The sequence below is a fragment of the Typopeltis vanoorti genome, chromosome 8, assembly GCF_054136105.1.
Source record: "Typopeltis vanoorti isolate ZY-2024b chromosome 8, IOZ_Tvanoo_1.0, whole genome shotgun sequence".
Lineage (NCBI taxonomy): Eukaryota > Metazoa > Arthropoda > Arachnida > Uropygi > Thelyphonidae > Typopeltis > Typopeltis vanoorti.
The window spans coordinates 8,209,741-8,232,764 of record NC_143556.1 but is presented as its reverse complement, the minus strand read 5'-3'; the positions used below and the strand labels follow the sequence as shown (position 1 = coordinate 8,232,764).

The 23,024-nt window shown below is 36.5% G+C and overlaps 1 protein-coding gene across 1 annotated transcript in view; it reads right to left on the bottom strand.

Moving 5' to 3' along the window:
- Positions 1-336: 336 nt before the first annotated feature.
- The window catches only part of LOC150103711 (nose resistant to fluoxetine protein 6-like), a 113,011-nt gene continuing 90,323 nt past the window's right edge, over positions 337-23,024 (bottom strand). Inside the window, exons 7-8 of the mRNA XM_090396735.1 lie at positions 19,142-19,284; positions 337-548 (exon numbers count right to left, since the gene is read on the bottom strand). Coding sequence (XP_090252861.1) covers positions 432-548; positions 19,142-19,284 — 260 coding nt within the window. The 3' untranslated portion in view covers positions 337-431. The remainder of the gene's footprint in view (positions 549-19,141; positions 19,285-23,024) is intronic.

The following is a 23,024-nucleotide window of genomic DNA, read 5'->3' as shown; positions in this document are numbered from 1 at the left end:
AGCTTCATATAATCAATTACTATAGGATTTAAATCATTCTAGAGTGGAGATGGGTTTTTTTCTCTCTCTCCCCCTCCCTCTCTCTCTTGCAAAACCAGGTCAAAAATGCTCTCTGGAATGCAATTTTTTTTTTCTTTGTTTCCTTTTTGTAAATTTTTCTCTTGTTGAGGTTTAGAAGAAACACTAACCTATAAATAGTGTCAACAGTGAGAAAAGTAAGAAAACTGACTTAAGAGACTAGAGAATATGTTAAAGTGACATTACACTTCATTTTATTATAAGCAATAATTTGGGAATAAACATGCACTCAACTGTGTAGAAAACCATTTTCAGTTATTTTATTAATTTATTACTTCTAATTACATGCGAATACACACAAATAGAATATCTGTACAATTGTTCATAAATATATTTTTGGCATAAATACATTTTCATTTATTACGTTTTAGCATGAGTTTTTCAAGTGCCATCATGGGTGCTTCAGCAATTAATGATGTAAAAAAAGCTACTCCATAAGATACCACTAAGAAACCAAGAAAATATGTCACCTGTAAAACAAAAATAATGTTGAGAGATTTCTAGGAATTAAATATATATTAAAACTGAACAAGCAAACAAAGCCTCCAAATCAAATATTAAGTGATATTTCTATTTCAAAAAACTACGGTCAACTTTCAGGTCAATAACCTAATTCAAAAAAAAAAATTATTATTATTATTATTCAGGCCTCCATGGAGTCAAAAGATTCATCATGGGAGGTCCTTCCTAAGAAACACAAAGTCTATCATACCACTCCTAAAACTCATTGACCATTCTTAGTCTCACCACTCCATCAGGCAATGCATTCCATGGTTCAACCACCCTCCATGCAAAAAAAAAACCACTCCTCACCCTCTTGCTCACAGATTCCTTTCTTAACTTCCAGGGATGGCCTCTTGTCATCTTTCATCTCCTTCCCACTGTTCAACCAAGCAAAAGAACTTCCCAGTGTCAACCCTGTAACCATCTCTCAACAGTTTAAAAGTCTTAATTATATCACCTCTCCTTCTTCTATCCACCAAACTTTGCAGTCCACATTCTCTCAGGCGATCCTCATAACTATCATTGTACAGTCCTGAAACCATCTTTGTTATCCAAATTTGTACCATTTCCACAGTTAATTTATCCCCTTCAAATCCTGGGGACCAAATCTGAGAACAATAGTCTAAGCGTGGTCTAGTCAGTGTCTTATACAATGGAATGATAGCGCTTTTATCTCCGCAGGTCAGCGTCCTTCTCATTATTGCAGCAATCCTCTGTGTTACCTTCACCACCTTTGCAATATGTTCCCTAAATTTCAGGTTTCTATCAATCAACAACCCCAGATCTCTTGTCTCCCCTACTTTCTCCAGTATAACTGCATAGAGTAAGCACCATCCCATCGATGTTTCCCAAACCTCAAGACCTTATATTTTGCTGCATTAAACCGACACACCATTCATTTGTCTATCTATCTAGCTTATTCAAATCCTCTTATACGACTACCACATCTGCACTATTACTAATAATCCATCCCAGCTTTGCATCATCTGCAAACAACTGAATATCCCCTTGCAATCCACTAACAATGTCATTGATATAAAGGTTAAACAATATAGGTCCCAGTACTTAGCCCTCTGGGACCCCACTTGTAACCCTCTACTTCCTTGAAACTGTTCCACCATACACAACTCTCTGATACCTACCGGACAATCCTGAATCCAGTTGACCAATCTGGATTGGTCAACTGGATTCAGGATTGGCAACTTAAATATCAGCTTATCATGTGGCACCTTGTCAAATGCCTTCGCTAAGTCTAAGAAAATGGCAGTATATGCCTTTCCCTCATTTAATGCTCTTGTAACTTTATCATAAAAGACTAGCACACTGCTAAAACAAGAGCACCCCCTTCACAAATCCATGTTGACTCTCACAGATATCATTACCCTCATCTGCCTAATGCTGTATATGGTCCTTCACTACTTTCTCCAAGATCTTACTTACTACAGATGACACATAAACTGGCCTATAATTAGACACTTCCAGTCTGCTACCCCCATTATGCAATGGCACTATCTTACCTTCCTTCCATTCCATGGGAACCTTTCCTGCAGCCAGCCTTTCATTGAAAAGCCAGGTCAAAGGCACTGTCAGTTCCCTAGCACATTCTCTGAAAACTCGTGGTGAAATACCATCCAGTCCCACAGCTTTACTGACATCCAGAGTACTCAGTATTTGAAACACACTCTCCTCCTGTACCTCTAAACCTCGAACCTGCACTATCCCTCTAGTATTAAAACTGATTCCTCCAGGATGAAATACTCCAATAAAGTGTTCATTGAACAATTCCACTATGTCCTCTGCATCAGTCACTCTATTCCCATTTTTATCCCACAGTATCATTATTCCATATTCCATAGTCATTTCTCCTACTACTGGCAACATAGCTAAAAAATTCCCTAGGATTTTCTTTGGATCTTAGGGCCAATCTCCTCATATTCCAGTTTCGTCTTCCTTACCATACTAGTCACTCTTCTGGCCTGTGTCTGATACTCTTCATGCATCTTCTCTTCACCTGTCTCCTTATATCTCTTCCATAGCCTCTTTTTCGCATGCAATTCCTGTTTAATATTGTTTGTCATCCACTTTACTCCAAATTGTGTTCTCTTGCTCACTCGTGGAATACAGCTTGCCATTGCTGCTAATAAATATTCTTTCATAATTTCCTATGCACTAATGATATCCCGGCCTTCCAATTCTTCCCTCCATGAAACTTCCCCAAGTTAGTGTCTTAGACTATTATAATCACCTACTTTATAATTCCACACACGTTCCCATCTCTTTGATACTCCTTCATGTCTATTCATTTTCCAAGTCAAAACCATATGGTCACTCTCTCCAACTGGTGGGAGAGATGTCATCTCAGTTATTATCAACTCTTCTGATGCTATAACTAAATCCAAAATTCTTGAACCTCTTGTTCCCTCTATTACATGTTCTCTCAATTCATGTTACCTAAGACATTTGTCCCTCAAAAATTCTATAAATTCCATTCCCTTATTGCTACATGCATTTTCCTCTCCCCAGTTTATTCTACTGTAGTTAAATTCTCCCAAAACAATCATTCTTCTTGCACTTGCAAACTCAACTGTCTAAACATTTCCTGGTCCCCACCCTCTGTAGCAACACCCCACTAAATATCCTGTCTTGTCCACCTCTACCTCACACCATATGCTTTCAAAATCATTAGTGCCACTGCCTTCCAAAGTCTCCACTCTTAGAGAACATAGGTCGTCACTTATCATAAGCAGTACTTCACCACCACGCTTTCCCTTCCTATCCTGCCGAAAAATGCTGTACCCAGCGACTTCTATTCCTGTCATTATATTCTTTTCTGTCAACCACGTCTCAGTGATTCCAATAATTTTTGGCCAGATTGATGCTATCTGCACCACCAATTCCTCCCCTTTATTCCGGATACTCCTGGCATTAGTATAAAGCATATAAAAGCCATTGTTTCTATGGCCAGCATTATCCCCTCTGTATTCTCTGTTAATGTTAAACTGCCATTCTGTGATCTTGGATTGATGATGCCTATGATACTTAGGCACAAAATCTATGTTAATAAAGTTTATTTATTAATTTTTTTTTTTACTTTATTATTTATTTATTTACATTTTACAAGAATTTTCTTCTGGTTTTATAACTATTTTTGATATGCAAGCTCATAGTATTTCTTTAATAAAACAATCAACTCTCAATACAGGTTACATCATTTTATCTCATAATATAGTTGTATGTATTTTAAAGGCCAAAAGGCTGATTAAGGTAGGTGTAAGATGGATGAATGAGGGGGTTTAGGTATGAAATCTGGAAGAAGAAGTCACTTTCAAAGGCAGTACAAGACAAATAATAATAACTTGACAGTGTGTTTGAACTCATCTGGCCTGATGTGAAATCTAACAAGATCAAATACACAGTGGGGTGTTACAGACCTGGTGGATCAGTTGCTAGTGACGAAGAAATGTATCACCAAATAAAGATGATGGACATGATAAGAATAACCATAATGGGGAACTTTAATTATCCAAATATTGTTGGGTAGCAGTAAAATCTCACGAGAAGAATGAAACTGAATTTATAGAGATGTTACAAGACAACTTCTTCAAGCAGCATGTGACAGAAGGAAGTAGAAGTCAATGAATGTTATAGCACCTGAGGATGTTTCAGCTAAAGTCATAACTAATCTTCCCCCTGTTGGCAACTGACTATGCTGAACTCACTTGGTAAGTGGCTAAGTTTATGAATGTTCCATTTAGAAAAGAGTACATGCGCAACTACAAAGCAGGAATTAATGACCAACTGAGGAGTATATTCTGAGTTCAACACAATGGTATCGGTTGCTAGATGGGAAGAATATCGACAGTGCATAGGAAGCATTTAAAAAAATGCTTAAATGATGCAATATCAGAATGTGTTCCTGGAGTTCAAAGAATAAATAGGGTAGGAGAGAAATGGAAGTGTAATCTTATCAAACAAGAGATTCGTAAGAAAAGTATGATGTGTAATATGAAAATTATAAGAAGGGCAAGAAGCTTCACAACTGTTTTATTGAAAGCTGAAAATGAAAAGAAACTGGCTCTGCAAGCTAAGGACAACCCTAACGAATTTGATTGTTATGCTACAAGTAAAGGAAACAACGAATATGAAAGAATAACTCTAATGAATGCAGATGGTGTGATGTTGGAAGTTTTTTCCCACTTGGTTAGACCATGAATTATATATTTAGTTTAATCCTTTATCCAAGTGTAAGCAAACAAAGTATGCACCTGAAGTATCTTCAGGACTGGGACAACTCGTGGCAAAGGTGTACTGAGTTCTCATCACTTTCCTTAGTATCCCATAATGTAAAGCACATCTCCTTGCAGATATGTATAATGCTATGCATTATGGGAAGGGTCACTACCCAGACCGGTTTTGACCTTTATTGAGGTCTCTTCAGTGGGAGCCAGACCCAGAGGTGATACCAAGGTTGAAGCAATACAGAACTGATGAGAAAGTGATGAGAATTCACTCCACCTTTGCCATGAGTGGCCCCAATCCTGAAGATACTTCAGACGCAAACTTTGCTTACACTTGGATAAAGGATTAAACTAAATATATAATTTATGCAGATGGTGCGAAGGTGACAGATGTTGAACAACTAATGACAACATTGAACTTACTGCTACCATTTTACTGGATTTTATTAGAGCTGTTGCACAAACTGAATAAGAATTCAACTGGAGACAGATGGGATATCAACACAGATGCTAAAAGTGTATTTTTGCATTTGTTTTAGCACTTCAGCTGAACTGGCTAGCTATTCTTTTGAAGAGGCATTATAATTTGAGCCTCAGAACAGGGAAGATTCCAAGGTAGTGGAAAGAATGGACAGTAAACCCATTATACAAGGGTAGTGCAAAGACCAAGGTATTCATCTATAAAACAGTCAGTTCTCAGAAGTGGTAGTGAAGATTTTGTAAAAATTTGGGTAGGAGAGAGTCAGGTTTGATATCAGGTTTGTGGAATACTGATTATGAAGAAAGTTTGAGAATTTGTAGACTGCAGACACTAGGAAACAGAAGAAAGAGGATTGTGATTGATATTTACAAACTTCTGAAAGGGTTATATAGAATTTCAGTAAATGGAATTTTTCATTTTATGGAAGGTGGCATTGAATATGAAAAGGGAAAAGGTAAGTCACTAGTGGAGTGCCTCAGGGGGGGGTCTGTTTTGGGACCACTACTGTTTAACTTGTATATTAACGATATAGGTGAAGATTTGGATGTAGATATTCAGTTGTTTGCAGATGATGCAAAGTTGGGACAAACCATGAAGAGCAGTGAAGATGTTGTGGCCTTACAAGAAGACTTGAATAAATTGAGTGATTGGGCACGAAAATGGGGATGTGAGTTCACTGTTGCAAAATGTAAAGTTTTAAAATTTGGAAAACAAAGGTGGGATGCAGAATTTATGCTTGGTGAGGATATATTGTTGGAGGTGGAAGAAATAAGAGATCTGGGGGTGATATTGGATAAGGATCTGAAATTTAGGGGACATAGCCAAAATTGTGAAGTCAACACAAAGGCTTCTCAGAATGATGCGGAGGACACTGACGTGTAGAAGTAGGGAGATTCTTGTTCCATTACATAAGGCTTTGATTAGGCCACACATGGACTATTGTGCCCAGATTTGGTCACCTGGTTTTCAGAAGGATGAAGAGATGTTGGAAAGGGTCCAAAGGCAACTAACTAAGGTAGTTTCTGACCTCTGGAATGTCGAGTATGAGGAAAGATTGAGAAGATGTAATTTGCAGAGTCTGGTGAACAGAAGGAAGAGAGGAGATATGATAGAGACCTACAAGTTGGTAAGGGTTTGTTATAGGATTAATGCTGGAGAAGGTCTACAGAAAATAGTGGGAGATTGCGGGGAGAACCAGAAGTCATCTGTGGAAACTGTATCAAGAGGGGGGGGGCGAGAGGCAGGTTTTTTTCGTGCAGAGTTGTAAATGATTGGAATGCCTTGTCTGAGAGTGTTGTGTCTGCAAGGAGTTTGAATGTGTTCAAGGCATGGTATGATGAGCTGTGTGTGTGATAAAAGGGCTTCCCAGATGAGTCTTTGACTCCATGAGGACTTGGGGTAATAATAATAATATATCTAATCACACCAAAAAGTGCATGACCTTATATTTATTAACATTGCAATGACAGTCATTTTCACATGTCCACAATTCCAGCCTACTAAAATCCTTTTGCGAGTACTGCATATCAGTAGCACTCTTGATTACCCCACCCATCTTTGCATCATTAGCAAACAGATGTATGTCACATGTCAAATCCTACCAAACGTAGCCATTTCATTAACATACAGATTGTATAGCAATGGACCAAGGCACACCACTACCTTGAATCTTGCAAATTCACATCCCCCATATATGACTTTTTGATATCTGTCAGTCAGCTCGATGCTAATAGTTTATAATCCAATCCCATATTGTTCAGTTTATGCACAACTGTTTTCCATGCTGTATTTTGTCAAAAGCCTTAGCGAAATCCAAAAGTATCATGGTATATCCATATCAAAAGTATCCATTTCCCTTGTCTAACTCAGTAGTAACATTATTATAGAGTGTGAGTAAGTTGTTAAAACATGTCCTTCCTTCAGTAAACCCATGCTGATCATTGCAAAGTAGACTCTGTCAATCAACCCATTTCTGAATGTGAGCCTTAACAAACTTTTAAAAAATCTTAACCATTGAGATAATGATTGGTTGATCTTTTCCATTCCTGTGGAATCTTCTCTGTTCTGAGGCTCAGATTATATAGTCTGGTCAAGGGAATGGCCAGTCAGCTAAATACTCATTTAGTATCCTTGCTGATGTCTGACCAGTTCCTATTGCAGAATCCTTATTCAGTTTGTGCAACAGCTCTACTACTTTCTTCTCATCCACATGAGTTCCTGATACCATGAAGAGGTAGCGGTGAGTTCAATGTTGCATATACCAGGTTGATAGCTTTTAAAAAATAGCTGCTAATTAGTTGAACAATCACTTCTGCTTCAGTTGGTTGGATGTTGTTGTAGACCAAGTAATGTAAATGGTGGTGACAATGAAATGTATCATCAAATTAACCAAGCAAAAAAGAAATAGTTGATCATTATAGATGATTTTAATTATAGCACTATAGACTGGAATAATGAGATAGCAACTGGAAGTAAAGAAAATGAGTTTCTTGAGTTTTTGAGGGATAACTACCTCAGACAGTATGTAACAGAGGGCACGTGAGGATTGAGAGTCTTGAATTTGGTCATCTCATCAGAGAATGTAATTATAAATATGGTGTCAAATCATCCACTGATTGGTGAGAGTAACCATGAGGTGATTACCTGGGTGGTTGCCAGCAGTGTGAGGACCTCTGTGAGAAAAGGGTATATGTGGAATTACAAGGGGGTGATTATGAAGAGCTCAGGAGACAGCTAGTGGGTGTAGCATGGAATGAGGAATTAGCTGGAAAAGAGATCAATGCAGCTTGGGGTATTCAGATATTCAAAAACACTATGTAGTAGATGCAATGTGTAAATGTATTCCAAGAGTGAGAAGGTTATATAAGGTAGGTGTGAGATGGATGAATAAAGAGATTAAGCATGCAATACAGAGAAAAAGGGCTTATAGAAGCATAACAGAAGTGGAAATAACCAATTCCATGAGGTCCAAAGACCAGGCAAGGAGGGTGAGTTGGTTGGTTAGGGTAGCTAAAGAGAGAGGTATGAACAGCAGTTAGCTAATGAAGCCAAAAAGAATCCTAAGCAGTTCTTTTAGCCAGAAAAAGAAAGAATGATTACAGAAGGATAATATTGATTGGAGAAAATAGTATAAAGACAGCTGTTGCTGAATATGTGGTGTAGATACTTAATGAGCTGTTCATAAAGGTCTTTCAATCTTCTGAATGTGACTTCATGGAGAGATTGAAAGCAGTTGTTGATGGGGAGTAGAGATTGACTATATAAGTGAGCAACCAGGGAGTTGACACCTTCCTTGACATATTTTTTCAATACGAGTCTTGCACTCGGTCAAGTTCCTAAGGAGTGGAAGGAGAGCAAGATTGTGCCACTTCATAACAGAGGTGATTTAACTCAAGCATCAAACTATAGGCCTATCTGTCTGTCAGGTGTTGTGGTTAAGTTGTTGAAGAAGCTTGTGAGAACTAGGATCCAGAATTGGGTTAACAACTATGGTATTATCTTTGATGGGCAGCATGGATTTGCTAAAGGGAGGTCATGTTTTAGTAATCTACTTATTACAATAAAGTGACTGCTTCCTTGGACAGAGGAGAAGGATACACAGTAATATATTTGGATTTCACAAAACCTTTTGATAGAGTACCTCATGATAAGTTGACAGTCAAACTAGAGCAGATGGGGTTAGATATTCGATTAGCACATTGGATTGGAGACTGGCTATCTGATAGGTATCAACAAGTTGTGTATGGAGGAGCAATATCCAGGGAAAGGAAAGTCACTAGTGGAGTGCCTCAAGGGTCTGTTTTAGGGCCATTACTGTTTAATTTATATATTAATGATATTGGTGAAGATTTGGATGGAGATATACAGTTGTTTGCAGATGATGCAAAGTTGGGACAAACCATGAAGAGTGAAGAAGTTTTGGCCATACAAGAAGACTTGAATAAATTGAGTGTTGGGCACAGAAATGGGGATGTGAGTTCAATGTTGCAGAATGCAAGGTTTTAAAATTTGGAAAACAAAGATGGGATGCAGAATTTATGCTAGGTGACGATATATTGTTGGAGGTGGAGGTAATAAGAGATCTTGGGAGAGGGGGGGGGGGTGATAGTGGTGGATGAGGATCTGAAATTTAGGGGACACATAGCCAAAATTGTGAAGACAACACAAAGGCTTCTGGGAATGATGCGGAGGACACTGACTTGCAGAAGTAGGGAGATTCTTGTTCCGTTATATAAGGCTTTGATTAGGCCACACATGGACTATTGTGCCCAGATTTGTCACCGGGTTTTCAGAAGGATGAAGAGATGTTGGAAAGGGTCCAAAGGCAACTGACTAAGGTTGTTTCTGACCACTGGAATGTTGAGTATGAGAAAAGATTGAGAAGATGTAATTTGCAGAGTCTGGTGGACAGAAGGAAGAGAGGAGATGTGATAGAGACCTACAAGTTGGTAAGGGTTTGTTATAGGATCAACTGGAGAAGGTCTACAGAAAATAGTGGGAGATCAGGGGAGAACCAGAAGTCATCCCTGGAAACTGTATAAAGAGAGGAGGGGAGGAGTGAAAGGCGGGTTTTTTCCGAGCAGAGTTGTAAATGATTGGAATGCCTTACCTAAGAGTATGGTGTCTGCAACGAGCTTGAGTGTGTTTAAGACACGGTATGATGAGGTGTGTGTGTGTGTGATAAAAGGATCTCCCAGATGAGTGTTTGACTCAATGATGTACTGGGTAATAATAATAATAATAGTAATAATAATAATAATAATAATAATAATAATAATATACAATCTGAATTCAGTAGAATTATTCCTTCAAAGTTATTCCTTCAGAGTTATTAATGCTTTCTTTTTACTTGCAGCATATCAATAGAATTCTTTTGGATTGTCTTTAACTTGCACAGTAAGTTTTTTTTTTTCATATTCAGACTTTCTGTATAATACTTGTCACTATTCTATCCTGCAGCTGCTTATAACTATCATAATCTTTATGATAATTATAAGCAGCAGCAGCAAGATAGAAGAGTGATAATTATAACTGACATAATCTTTATCCAAGTGGTGTTCCTTCCACAGCATCTTTTTCTTACAAATCTCTTGCTTAATTAGATTGCACATTTCACTCATATTCTATTTATTCTTTGAATTTATAAACACTTCTCACACACAATCGATTCTTTCCCATCCAACAACTGATACCATGGCACAGAACCCAGCATACTGCTCAGGCGATCATAATTTCCTGCTTTGTAGTTCTACATATAATCTTTTCTGAATGGAACATTCATAAACCTAACCACTTTTCAAGTGAGTATAACATGATCACTGTCATCAACCAGAGACAGAATAGTTAAAAGTTAGCTGAAACCTCCTCTCACAATATAATCAGATCTAGCACTCTTTGACCACGACTTTCTTCTGTCACATGCTGCTTGAGGAAGTTGTCTTGCAACATCACAATAAATTCAGTTTCATTCTCCTCTTGCAATTTCAGAGCTCCCCAATCAATGCTTGGATAATTAAAGTCCCCGTTATGATTACTCTTTTTGCACCCATCACATATATTTGGTGCTGCATTTCTTCGTCATTAGCAACCGATCCACATGGTCTGTAACAACACCCCACTACGTATTTAATCTTCTTAGACTCCAGTTAACATCAGATGGCTTCAAATTCACTGCAACATGAAAAACTGTTACTAGTCTTGCAGTTGTAGATGTCAACTATAATCTCCTATACTGGTTATCCTACCTAAAATTACTGTATCCTTTGCACTGGATCAGTTAGTATGCTGCTTCTGATAGCCAGGTCTCACTAATGCTTACAATATTAGGTATAAATATATTAACCAAAGCAACAAATTCTACTGCTTTGTTTCTGATACTCCTAGCATTTGTGTACAGACATAATAAGTTACCTGCATGCTGTTTTGTATACACTTGTCTGTGGTCTGCATGACAGTTCGACAACTTGCAGATCTCTGTTCTTATCATCCAGTTCCTTACTTATGCAGATATCTTGACATATGCTTGATAGATTGGATTTCTGTGTTCTCTCTAAATAATCATTTCCATAATAATACCCTTTTTTCGGAAGTTTATTTTGCACTTGGTTAGACTATAATAAATTTAGTTTAATCCTTTATCCAAGTGTAGGCAAACAAAGATTGCGCCTGAAAATATCTTCAGGACTCAGGCAAGGTGGTACATCTGTTGGCACCTCATAGCAAAGGTGGACCAAACTCTCATCTCTCCTTGTCTTAGTATCTCCCATAATGCAGAACACATCTCTTTGTGGACATGTATAATGTTATGCATTAAGGGAAGGGACATTACCCAGACCGGTTTCGACCTTTAGTGAAGTCTCGTCAGTGGGAGGCAGACCAAGAAATGGTGATACCAAAGCAGAAGCAATGGAGAGGTCATATTTAATTATATGAGTTGCAAAAGGGTGTACCACCATATTATTAAATACTCATACAACTTGCCAACAGGTGTACCGCCTTATTATTGAATTACTCTGGATTTATAGAAAGATGTTGGAAGTTTATTTTGCAATTAGTTAGACTATAATAAATTTAGTTTAATCATTTATCCAAGTGTAGACACACAAAGTTTGCGCCTGAAAATATCTTCAGGACTGAGGCAAGGTGGTACATCTGTTGGCACCTCGTAGCACAGGTGGACAAAGCTCTCATCTCTCCTTGTTGGAAGTTTATTTTGCACTTGGTTAGACCATAATAAATTTAGTTTAATCCTTTATCCAAGTATAAGCAAACAAAGTTTGTGCCTGAAAATATCTTCAGGACTGAGGTAAGGTGGTGCAACACCAGGCAACTCTGAGCAAAGGTGGACCAAGCTCTCATCACTCCTAGCCTCAGTATCACCTTACCTCAGTCCTGAAGATATTTTCAGATGCAAACTTTGTTTGCTTACACTTGGATAAAGGATTAAACTAAATTTATTATAGTCTAACCAAGTGCAAAATAAACTTCCAACATCTTTCTCTAAATCCAGAATAATTCAATAATAAGGTGGTACACCTGTTGGCAACTTGTGTAGATAAATATGACCTCTCCTATTGCTTCTGCCTTAGTATCTCCACGTTTGGGTCTCTTCCCACTGATGAGACCTCAATAAAGGTTGAAACCGGTCCGGGTAGCGACCCTTCCCTTAACGCATAGCAGTATACATGTCCGCAAGGAGATGTGCTTTGCATTATGGGAGATACTGAGGGTAGGAATGATGAGAACTTGGTCCACCTTTGCTCAGAGTTGCACCACTTTACCTCAGTCCTGAAGATATTTTCAGGCACAAACTTTGTTTGCTTACACTTGGATAAAGGATTAAACTAAATTTATTATCATCTCTCCTTGTCTTAGTATCTCACATAATGCAAAACACATCTCCTTGCAGACATGTATAATGCTATGCATTAAGGGAAGGGTCACTACCCAGACCAGTTTTGACTTTTATTGAGGTCTCGTCAGTAGGAGACAGACCCAGAAGTGGTGATACCAAGGCAGAAGCAATGGAGAGGTCATATTTACTTATGAGTTGCCAAAGGGTGTACCACCTTATTATTAAATTACTCTGGATTTAGAGAAAGATGTTGGAAGTTTATTTTGCACTTGGTTAGACTATAATAAATTTAGTTTAATCCTTTTTTATAATTAATTATATTTTTTAATAAATTAAATTAATAAATTATAATCAATAATAAGGTGGTACACCCTTTGCAACATGTATAGGTAAATATGACCTCTCCATTGCTTCTGCCTTGGTATCACCACTTCTGGGTCTGCCGCCCACTGACGAGACTTCAATAAAGGTCGAAACCGGTCTGGGTAGCGGCCCTTCCCTTAATGCACAGCATTATACATGTCCGCAAGGAGATGTGCTTTCCATTATGGGAGAGATGAGAGCTTGGTCGACCTTTGCTATGAGGTGCAAACAGATGTATCACCTTGCCTCAGTCCTGAATATATTTTCAGGTGCAAACTTTGTTTGCCTACACTTGGATAAAGGATTAAACAAAATTTAATATAAGAATACCCATTCTCATCATTAACACAGTTACCTAATATTGGCCCCTTACACACAAATTCTCACAATTCCTCTCATTAGAATACAGTTTCCCTGCCTCTCTGTGTTAGGTCTCATAACAATTAATGATTTTTCAAGATTCCTGATCACAACTGCATTCAAGTGTGGTCTGTTCCTCTTATGCAAATCCAGTCGTCTGTCAAACTTACTCCACACAACCAAAAACTTGTATCCATTCCTTCACACAGCCTATTTATTGAAACATTTGGAATCATAGCCCTTCTTCATAATTAATTTCTATCATATCTAGGTAATATATACTAATGATTTTTAGTTTCTAACTCTTCACTCTTGCTTCTTCCAACAACCTTTTCATGTTTTCTCTCCTACTGAATTTATCACTAGTTTAGTCAGTGGTACCTACCAGAATCATGACTTCATTTGTTTTTCTTTATTGTTTTCCCATTGCTTGCATTATATTTTTAATTTTTGCTCCCAGAAAACTTGACACTATAAACTGCTCATCCATGGCATGCATTACACAGTTACAACACCAAATAACATCCTTCTTTTTATAATCAACTTTACTTAACAGATTTTTGTTATTACACATTAACTCGCCTGATTCCATGCTTTGTTTTCAATTTTGCTGCTGAACTTTTTAATTCTCCCTGTGTTCTTCCAAATGCTGCTTGACTTTGTGTAATTCTCTCATTATCTAACTAATAATCTGCTTTAATGTAGCAATTTTGGAGGTTAAATGATTTTCAATATCCACTTCAATACCAGTATTAACGTGAATAACAGGATGGCTGACTGACAGATACCTAAACAAAAAGTGGTATATGTGTGTGTGTGTGGGGGGGGGGGGATGTGGTGTCTACAAGATTTAAGATAACCAGTGATGTACCACAAGGATTACTCCTTAGCTCACTGTTATTCAATCTGCAATCTACTAATGACATTGGGAAGGATTTGACAGGCAACATACAACTATTTGCTGATGATGCAAAGATAGGCAGGTTAGGCAGGGTAAGTAAGTTATGCCAGTAATATGCAGTACTTGCAGAATGATATAAATAAGCTGGAATTGTGGCAAGGGTAAATGGATGACAGTTCAATGTCAGTAAATGTAAAGTCATGTACTTTGGTGTGATTAGATACCCAATGTCATATTATATTGGTGGGATTATGCTAGAAGAAACTGATCAGGTTAGGGATTTTTAAGTTTTAGTAGATAGGTATCACATTGTGTATCATATTGATGGCACTGTACTCAAGGAAATAGATGAAGCTAGAGATTTAGGAATAAAAGTTTAGAGGACATATTGCTAAGGTAGCCCATAAGATTACTAGGCTATTGAAGAACACATTAACAAGTAGAGATAAGTTTTAAAAGAGGTATATTGTGAGTAGACATATCGATACAAAATTAATAACAGAAAACTCACGTACAAAGATTATTTAATAGCATAATTTTTGCCTGTGTGTCACAGGCATCTTCAGTACATGTTAAGCTCAAATTAAACAATAACTGACAATTCCAAAAAAGCGCCACCTAAGTAGCTTGTGTAAGATTCTGTGCTCTTGTGGATTATCTTATTTCGGACAAACAGGAAGATCTGCCTCTATTCGGCTAGAAGAACACCAATCTTATATTGAATACTTTAAACCTGAAAAGTGTGGACTTGCAGAACATGCCATCTTCACTAGACATATAGTTCATTGGAGAAAGACAAGAGTCCTTCACAAAAGTTGGTTCCTCATGGAATGCCTTTATAAAGAAACATGTGAAACTCTACTTCATTCTCCTAACTTAAACAGATCCGACGACTTACGTCTATCCCCTTTATGGGAGACAGTACTTTACAAATCAGCTAATCTTTCCTAACTTTTTATTGTATTGATTTTTTTAAAATTATTATTATTTTTTATTAATAATATTATTTTTTTTTTTAGGAAAGTTATTGACCTTTTTAGTTATCTTACACAAGCTACTTAGGTGGTGCTTTTTTGGAATTGTCAGTTATTGTTTAATTTGAGTTTAATACGTACTGAAGATGCCTGTGACACACAGGCGAAAATTATACTATTAAATAATCTTTGTACGTGAGTTTTCCGTTAATAATTAAGTAGAGATAATGAAGTCATTATTCCCTTTTTGTAAGGTGCTGATACACCCAGATCTGGATTACTGTACTCAAGTCTAGTTCCCTGGATTTCTTGGTGATGAAGAAGCGGTGGAGAGGATTCAGAGGCAAGTAACCAAGATGTTGAGTGGCCCGTGTAATGTTCCCTATGAGGATAGATTGAGGGTGTGTGGATTGCAGAAGTCAGTTGATAGGAGAAAAAGAGGGGATATGATAGAAAAATTTAAGTTTCTTAAAGGATTGATGTAGGGGAAATGTTTCAGCACTTGGCTAGAGGGATCAGAATAAGGGGTCATCCCTGGAAATTGAATAAAGGTGTGGTTAGTAGTGGTGTGAAGACTAGATTTTTTGCTTGGACAGTAGTGAATGAGTAGAATGGGTTGCCGGAGTCAGTTGTGAGTGCATTTTCTGTTAATGGGTTCCAGGAGAGGTAAGATAGATTGGGTCTCTCACAATGAGTCTTCGGACTCCATGGAGGTGCCCATATAATAATAATAATAATAAGGTGACAAATGCCTTGAACAAGGGAAATGCATATGCAATGGTATACTTAGATTTTGCAAAAGCTTTTGATAGACTGCTACATGACAAGCTGTTAAAATAAATTGAAACAAATGGGATTGGATAATAGGCTTCAGAGTTAGATCGATAACTGGATTTCAGATAAGTATCAGAAAGTTCTATATGAGGATACAGTATCCCGAAAGGGGAATGTCACTATTTGTCTGCCCCAGGGTCTGTCTTGGGACCACTGTTATTAAGTTTGTATATCAATGATATTAGAATGGGTTTAAATGGTGATATGGTCATCGTGATGAGAGGAATTTTTATATGGGTATTTTCAATTGAAGGTGAATTAGCCGATCTCATCTGGAGGTGGCAGGATTCTTTCTTCTGGAAACTCAGATTTTTAATCTAACATACAGAAAAAATCGAACTTGAGAAGACATGAAATTTATTATTATTATTAAGACCTCCAGGGAGTCATGTACTGATCAAGGGAGGCCACATACTACATACACAAGCCATCATACTTGTTCTTGAATTCATTCACACTGCTTGTACACACAATATCCAATGACAATCCATTCCGATTACACCATACTCTATGAGAGAAAAATCTAGTCCTCACAGAATTTACAAACAAAAAATACCAGTGATGGTGGTGCACAGTAGATGGCATTCTGTATAGGTGATGGTAGTAGCAGTTTTGTGTAGTTGTGGATTAAACAGTGGAGACTGAAAGTTGTAGAATCAAGTGCCCTACCTTAGTGAGTACTTAGACTCCTGGAGATGTCTTGTAATAATAATAACAATAATAATAATTGAAAGTGGGATGATTTCTTTGGATGTAGTAAACATCCAAAGAATTGTTATTATTGTTATTATTATTACCCAGGACCTCATCATACCATGTCTTAAAGGCTCAAGCTCCTTGCAGACACCACACTCTCAGGCAAGGCATTAATCTTTTACAACTCTGCACGAAAAAACCCACCTTTCACTCCAATCCCCCCCTCTTTATACAGTTTCTAGGGATGACCTCTGGTTCTCCCCCGATCTCCCAGTATTTTCTGGAGAACTTGTCCAGCATTGATCCTATATTGCAAATTACATCTTCTCAGTCTTTCTTCATAGGCGACATTCCAGAGGTCAGAAACTACCTTAGTCAGTCGCCTCTAGACCCTCTCGAACATCTCTTCATCCTTCTGAAAACCAGGTGACCAAATCTGAGCACAATAGTCCATGTGTGGCCTAATCAAAGCTTTATACAACGGAACAAGAATCTCCATACTTCTACAAGTCAGTGTCCTCCACATCATTCCCAGAGGCCTTTGTGTTGTCTTCACAATTTTGGCGATGTGTCCCCTAAATTTTAGATCCTTATCCGCTATCACCCCCAGATCTCTTATTTCTTCTACCTCCAACAATATATTCTCACTAAGCATAAATCCTGCATCCCACCTTTGTTTTCCAAATGCCCAATCACTCAATTTATTCAAGTCTTCTTGTAAGGCCAAAACATCTTCTCTACTCTTCATGGTTCATCCCAACTTTGCATCATCTGCAAACAACTGAATATCTCCATTCAAATCTTCACCAATATCATTAATATATAAATTAAACAGTAATGACTCTAAAACAGACCCTTGAGGCACTCCACTAGTGACTTTCCTTTTCCTGGATATAGTTCCTCCTTACACAACTTGTTGATACCTATCGGATAGCCAGTCTCTAATCTAATATCCAATCCCATCTGTTCTAGTTTGACTGTCAACTTATTATGAGGTACTCTATCAAAAGCCTTTGTGAAATCCAAGTATAATACTGTGTATCCTTCTCCTCTGTCCAAGGAAGCAGTCACTTTATTGTAATAAGTAAGTAGATTATTAAACATGACCTCTCTTTAGCAAATCCATGTTGTCAACCCATTTCTCACAAGCTTCTCCAACAACTTAACCACAACACCTGACACACAGATAGGCCTATAGTTTGATGCTTGAGTTTGATCACCTCCCTTATGAAGTTGCACAATCTTGTCCTCCTTCCACTCCTTAGGAAATTGACAGAGTGCAAGTCTTGTATTAAAAAAATATGTCAAGGAAGGTGTCAACTCCCTGGCACATTCCTTCAGATGGTGAAACATGGTGATATATTATTAAGTCCCACAGTCTTATTAACATCTAGTTTGCTCAACTCCCCATACACTTCTTACTCACTACAGTCAGTCTCTCCTCCCCATCATCAACTGCTCTTAATCTCTCCATGAAGTCACATTCAGAAGATTGAAAGACCTTTATTAAGTATCTCCACCACACATTTTGTAACAGCTGTCTTTATATCATTTTCTCCAATCAATGTCATCCTTCATTATTGGCTGACCAAATCCAATCGTTCTTAAATCAATATTTCCCAAAAAAGAAATTACATCAAAAAAAAATAATAAATTACTTAAAAAAAAAAAAAAAAAAAAGCTATATAGTAACAAGAACACTGTTATAAGAATCAAAAAAATATGATAACAAAATGCGTAATCTTCTACAAGTTTATTGAACATACAAAATTGTAGATCATTATCCTGCTACTACATAAAAACAAAATTCTTATTTAGTGAAAAAAAGACATCCTGACTGAAAAAAACTGTTAACAAGCTCCTGCATTTTCAAGTAAATCCACCCAGAATATATGGAGAATGAAAAATTCACAACCTGATGCTTTCCTCTACCTAATTGTTAATTGCATACAGTCCTACATACAAATTTGCTATAAAGTTGACAAAATCACTCCCTCACCCTTCACAGGTACCTTTTCTTCCTCTATAAAAAAAATTCTGCATATTATAAACTATAAGGAAAAACATTGAACTTTTTGGAATGGTATCATAATGAGGATAATGAATTTTACCAAATTTACCAAACTGAAAAATCTTGTACTCCATTGCAGCTGTAGAACATATTATAATTATCATCAGTTCAAAGTTCATTCTGTGAAACAACATAAGCAACTAAATTAATATCAATTAAATAGTTCTCAGTTCAATCTAATTAGATTACTATCCTCTGATTTGTGAAGATGCAGTTCAAATATACAAAAACATTTAAATAACTTTGGTTTTAAGAAGTGACTTAAAGTGAACAAAAAGCACTCTTACCATTGTAATATCTGAATAAATCAAAACAGATTTCATGGACTGCAAGTAAGCAATTATTATTATAGGATGGACAAGGTAGGCAGTATATGTTAGTCTGCTCAAGGGAATGAAGAATTTCCATGATAAGATAGTGTTCACTGGACCTAATTAAAAGGAAAAATAACATAAATAAAAAGTATTCATCTTGCTTTTTCTTGGAATTTAGCATATATGGAGAATTTTTGCTCTACATTTCTGAAAAGGAAGAAATACGCTTGCTTGCGTAGTTGTGCAGTATAACAAGAATCAAGAATTTCCATGATAAAAGAGTGTTCACTGGACCTAATTAAAAGGAAAAATAACAAATAAAAAAGTATTCATCTTGCTTTTTCTTGGAATTTAGCATATATGGAGAATTGTTGCTGTACATTTCTGAAAAGGAAGAAATACGCTTGCTTGCATAATTGTGCAGTAAGATTGCCAATTCCAGATAGCTTATTTGCAAATACCCATCATGCTGCTCACCCTTACTTTCAATTTCATCTTTCTAATATTTACTAAATAAGTTTGCATAATTAAGCCAAGCACATTAAAAGTTTTCTATATTAATGGAATCATCATCATCGAATTCCTGACATATACCCTCAGTGGGTATACAGGTTAAAATATTGATGCCATTGCCAATTTAAAAATGCATAAAAAATTTAAAACAAGGCTTATTTTAAAAATATGTAGAATTGTTTTCAGGATTAATAAAATCCCACACACTTCTGAGATGATCTTGATGGGTCTGCAAGCAAATTTAGAGTTAGTGGATTTCTTCTAACATACTAACTCTAAATTTGTTTACAGACCCATTTTGATTTTTTTTTTTTTTTTGTTGTTGTTGCAACAGAAACAGAAAAGTTTTAAATGTTTATATTTAAAAAAAAAAAAATTATAAATGAAAATTTATACTAAGTGTTACTAAGATAATATTTCAACATTTAAAATTTAGCCAGTTACTACGTTAAGTTTTGAAGGTCACAGATTAAAATAAAATGCTAAGAGGCATAGAATTCACTAATGTTACACAATACATTTCATGTATATTTTAACTACCACAAGTGAAACCTAATTAACTGTGGTTGGTTACACAGAGAATATATCTAGCAGAATTTGTATATCTAAGTTATATCTAAACATTATTATTATTATCCTATGACACCATTGAGTCACAGATTTATCTAGGCGGTCTCTTTTGTCATACACACAGCTCATCATATCATGCCTTAAACATTCAAATTCTTTGCAGACCATGCTCTTAGGCAATGTATTCCAATCATTCAAAATTCTCCATGCAAAAAACCTGCTTCTCACTTCCTTGCTAACACCCTTCTTACAAAGCTTCCACGGATGACCTCTTCTTCTCTCCCCCCAATCTCCCACCATTTTATGAAAACCTCTACAACTTGAATCCTATAACAACCCCCATACCAACTTGTATCTCTCATATCACCCGTCTTCTTCCTATCCATTACACCCTGAAAATTGCATCATCTCAACCTTTCTTCATATTCAACATTCAAGAGATCAGAAACTATTTTGGTCAATTGCATCAGAACCCTCTCTGACATCTCTTCATCCTTTTGAAGACCATGTGATCAAATCTGTGCACAGTAGTACACATGTGGCCTAATCAGAACCTTATATAATGAAGCCAGAATCTCCTTACTTCTACAAGTCAGTGTCCACCATATCATTGCCAGAATTCATTGTGCTGGCCTCACTTATTTCCTCTGCCTCCAACAATATATCTTCAACAGGAGTAAATTCTACATCCAGTCTTTCTTTTACAAATTAAATATTTTGCACATTGAACTGGCATCCCATCCCCACTCACATACCCATTCACTTAGTCTATTTAAGTCTCTTCTATCTTCTCTGCTCTTCATAGTTTGTCCTAGTGAAGGGGTGGAAATTTATGCTTTGGATTTAGACTTTTTTAAATATGCGTGTGTGTGTGGATGAAAAGAGAAAGTTGCCAAACTGGACCAAGTAGAAATAAACAGGAGGTAACTTTTTATGTTAATACACAAATAATAATAATACTAAGGTACCTGAGGCAAATAAGGCCCAGTGTCTAATAAAGCCTGTTTAAAAAAAAATCACATTTACAGTAAGTTGTGCTAGTTTGGTTTCTTACACACACACACAGGACGCAATAAGCAAATCAGTGGTGGCATATTGTCTAGCGACTGTATTGTGTCAGTTTGACCTAGACCTTTGTGGGAGGTGGTTGTGTCTTCCCGTTTAATAATATTATGCCGCAATAATTCGTAAGTTTTAATTTAAAATATTGTTCTTTTCACATTGTTTTTATATTTAAACTGTTCTTTCAACATTCAGTTTTATGATAAAAAATGTTTTCATTGATTTCAATTCATATTTTATGTGAAAATAGATGTGATCTAATCTAGTTTGCAGTGGTTAATAAGGCCAAGTAAATTTCTTGATGGGCTTATTAAACTGCTATAATTTATGATTTTATTTTTTGGTGATTGCTGATAATAGTTACATATTTTATTGCAAAAGGCCTCTGAAAATATCAGAAATTAAGAAGAAACGGGAATTTGGACTGATGAAAGACTAGAAGCAGCTATGAAAGCTGTGCATAGAGGACAATTATCACAACGTGCAGCATCAGAATGCTATGGAGTACCTAGAAGAACATTGAGGAACCACTTAAAGACAGAGAAGAAGACGACAAAATGATTAGGAAGAACTACTGTGCTAACAAAAGAACAAGAGAAGAACTTGGTAGAAAGAATAGTAAAGTTTGCTTCAACAGGCATCCCTTTAACATCAAAAGCTATACGCAGGCAAGCTTCTATATTTTGCGAACAAAATGAAATTAGGAATAACTTCAATAAAGAAAATGGCCTCGCAGGAAAAGGTTGGATAAAGTTATTTTTAAAGAGAAACCCACCAATTTCTAAATGTAAAGCTCAATTTTTGAATCCTGCTCGAACTGTAAGAACATGTCCTAATCCTCAATCTTGTGATTCAGATAACTCCGATGATGAGATTCCACTGGCAAATCTAAAGTTGAAGTCATTGTTTCAGGAGTTAATGACAACACCAAATTATGTAGTTGTAAAGTCAACAGCACGAAGAAAAGCGTTAAATTATAAGGGCCAGAGAGTTACCAAAGATCTTTTCAAAGAAAAGGATAGTAAGAAAGAGAAGGCTGTCACTAAAAAACAGGAAGAACCAAAAAAATAAATAAAATGTCAAAAGAGGGGTGGTATTGCCATGGATGCAGAGAAGAAAAGGTTGCTGATATGAGGCAATGCACACGGTGTCTTAAATGGTACCATGAAGAGTGTGTTGGTCTCAGCAAATAAGAACGTGATGTATTTGTATGGCATTATCACTGTTCTTCAGTTAATAATTATGATTAAAATTAATAATAATTAAAAATAATTGTTACATTCTTTTTTTAAATATTTAATTTTCTTCAAAGGATTTATTAAACTACTATGGTTTAATAAGGCCCACACAAGGTGTTTTTTAAAGACTTGGTTAAAATATAAATTACTGCAAGAATTGTTCTTATTTGTGTTTTCCTTTTTAATTAGTGATAATAGAAACTTTAATATGAACACTGTTGTTTCAATTAAACTAAACAATTGTCTAATTTATTCAAATTTTAAATAAGGTGGGCCTTATTTGCCTCAGGTACCTTAATAACAATACTGCTACTACCAAGACTACTATTATTGTTATTATATGGGCATTCTATGGAGTCAAAAGACTCATCAAGAGAGACCCACTTTATCTATTAACGCAATACTTATCATACATCTCCTTAAACTTATTCACTGTTGCATGGTTATAAATCTACTGCTAATGATATTAGATG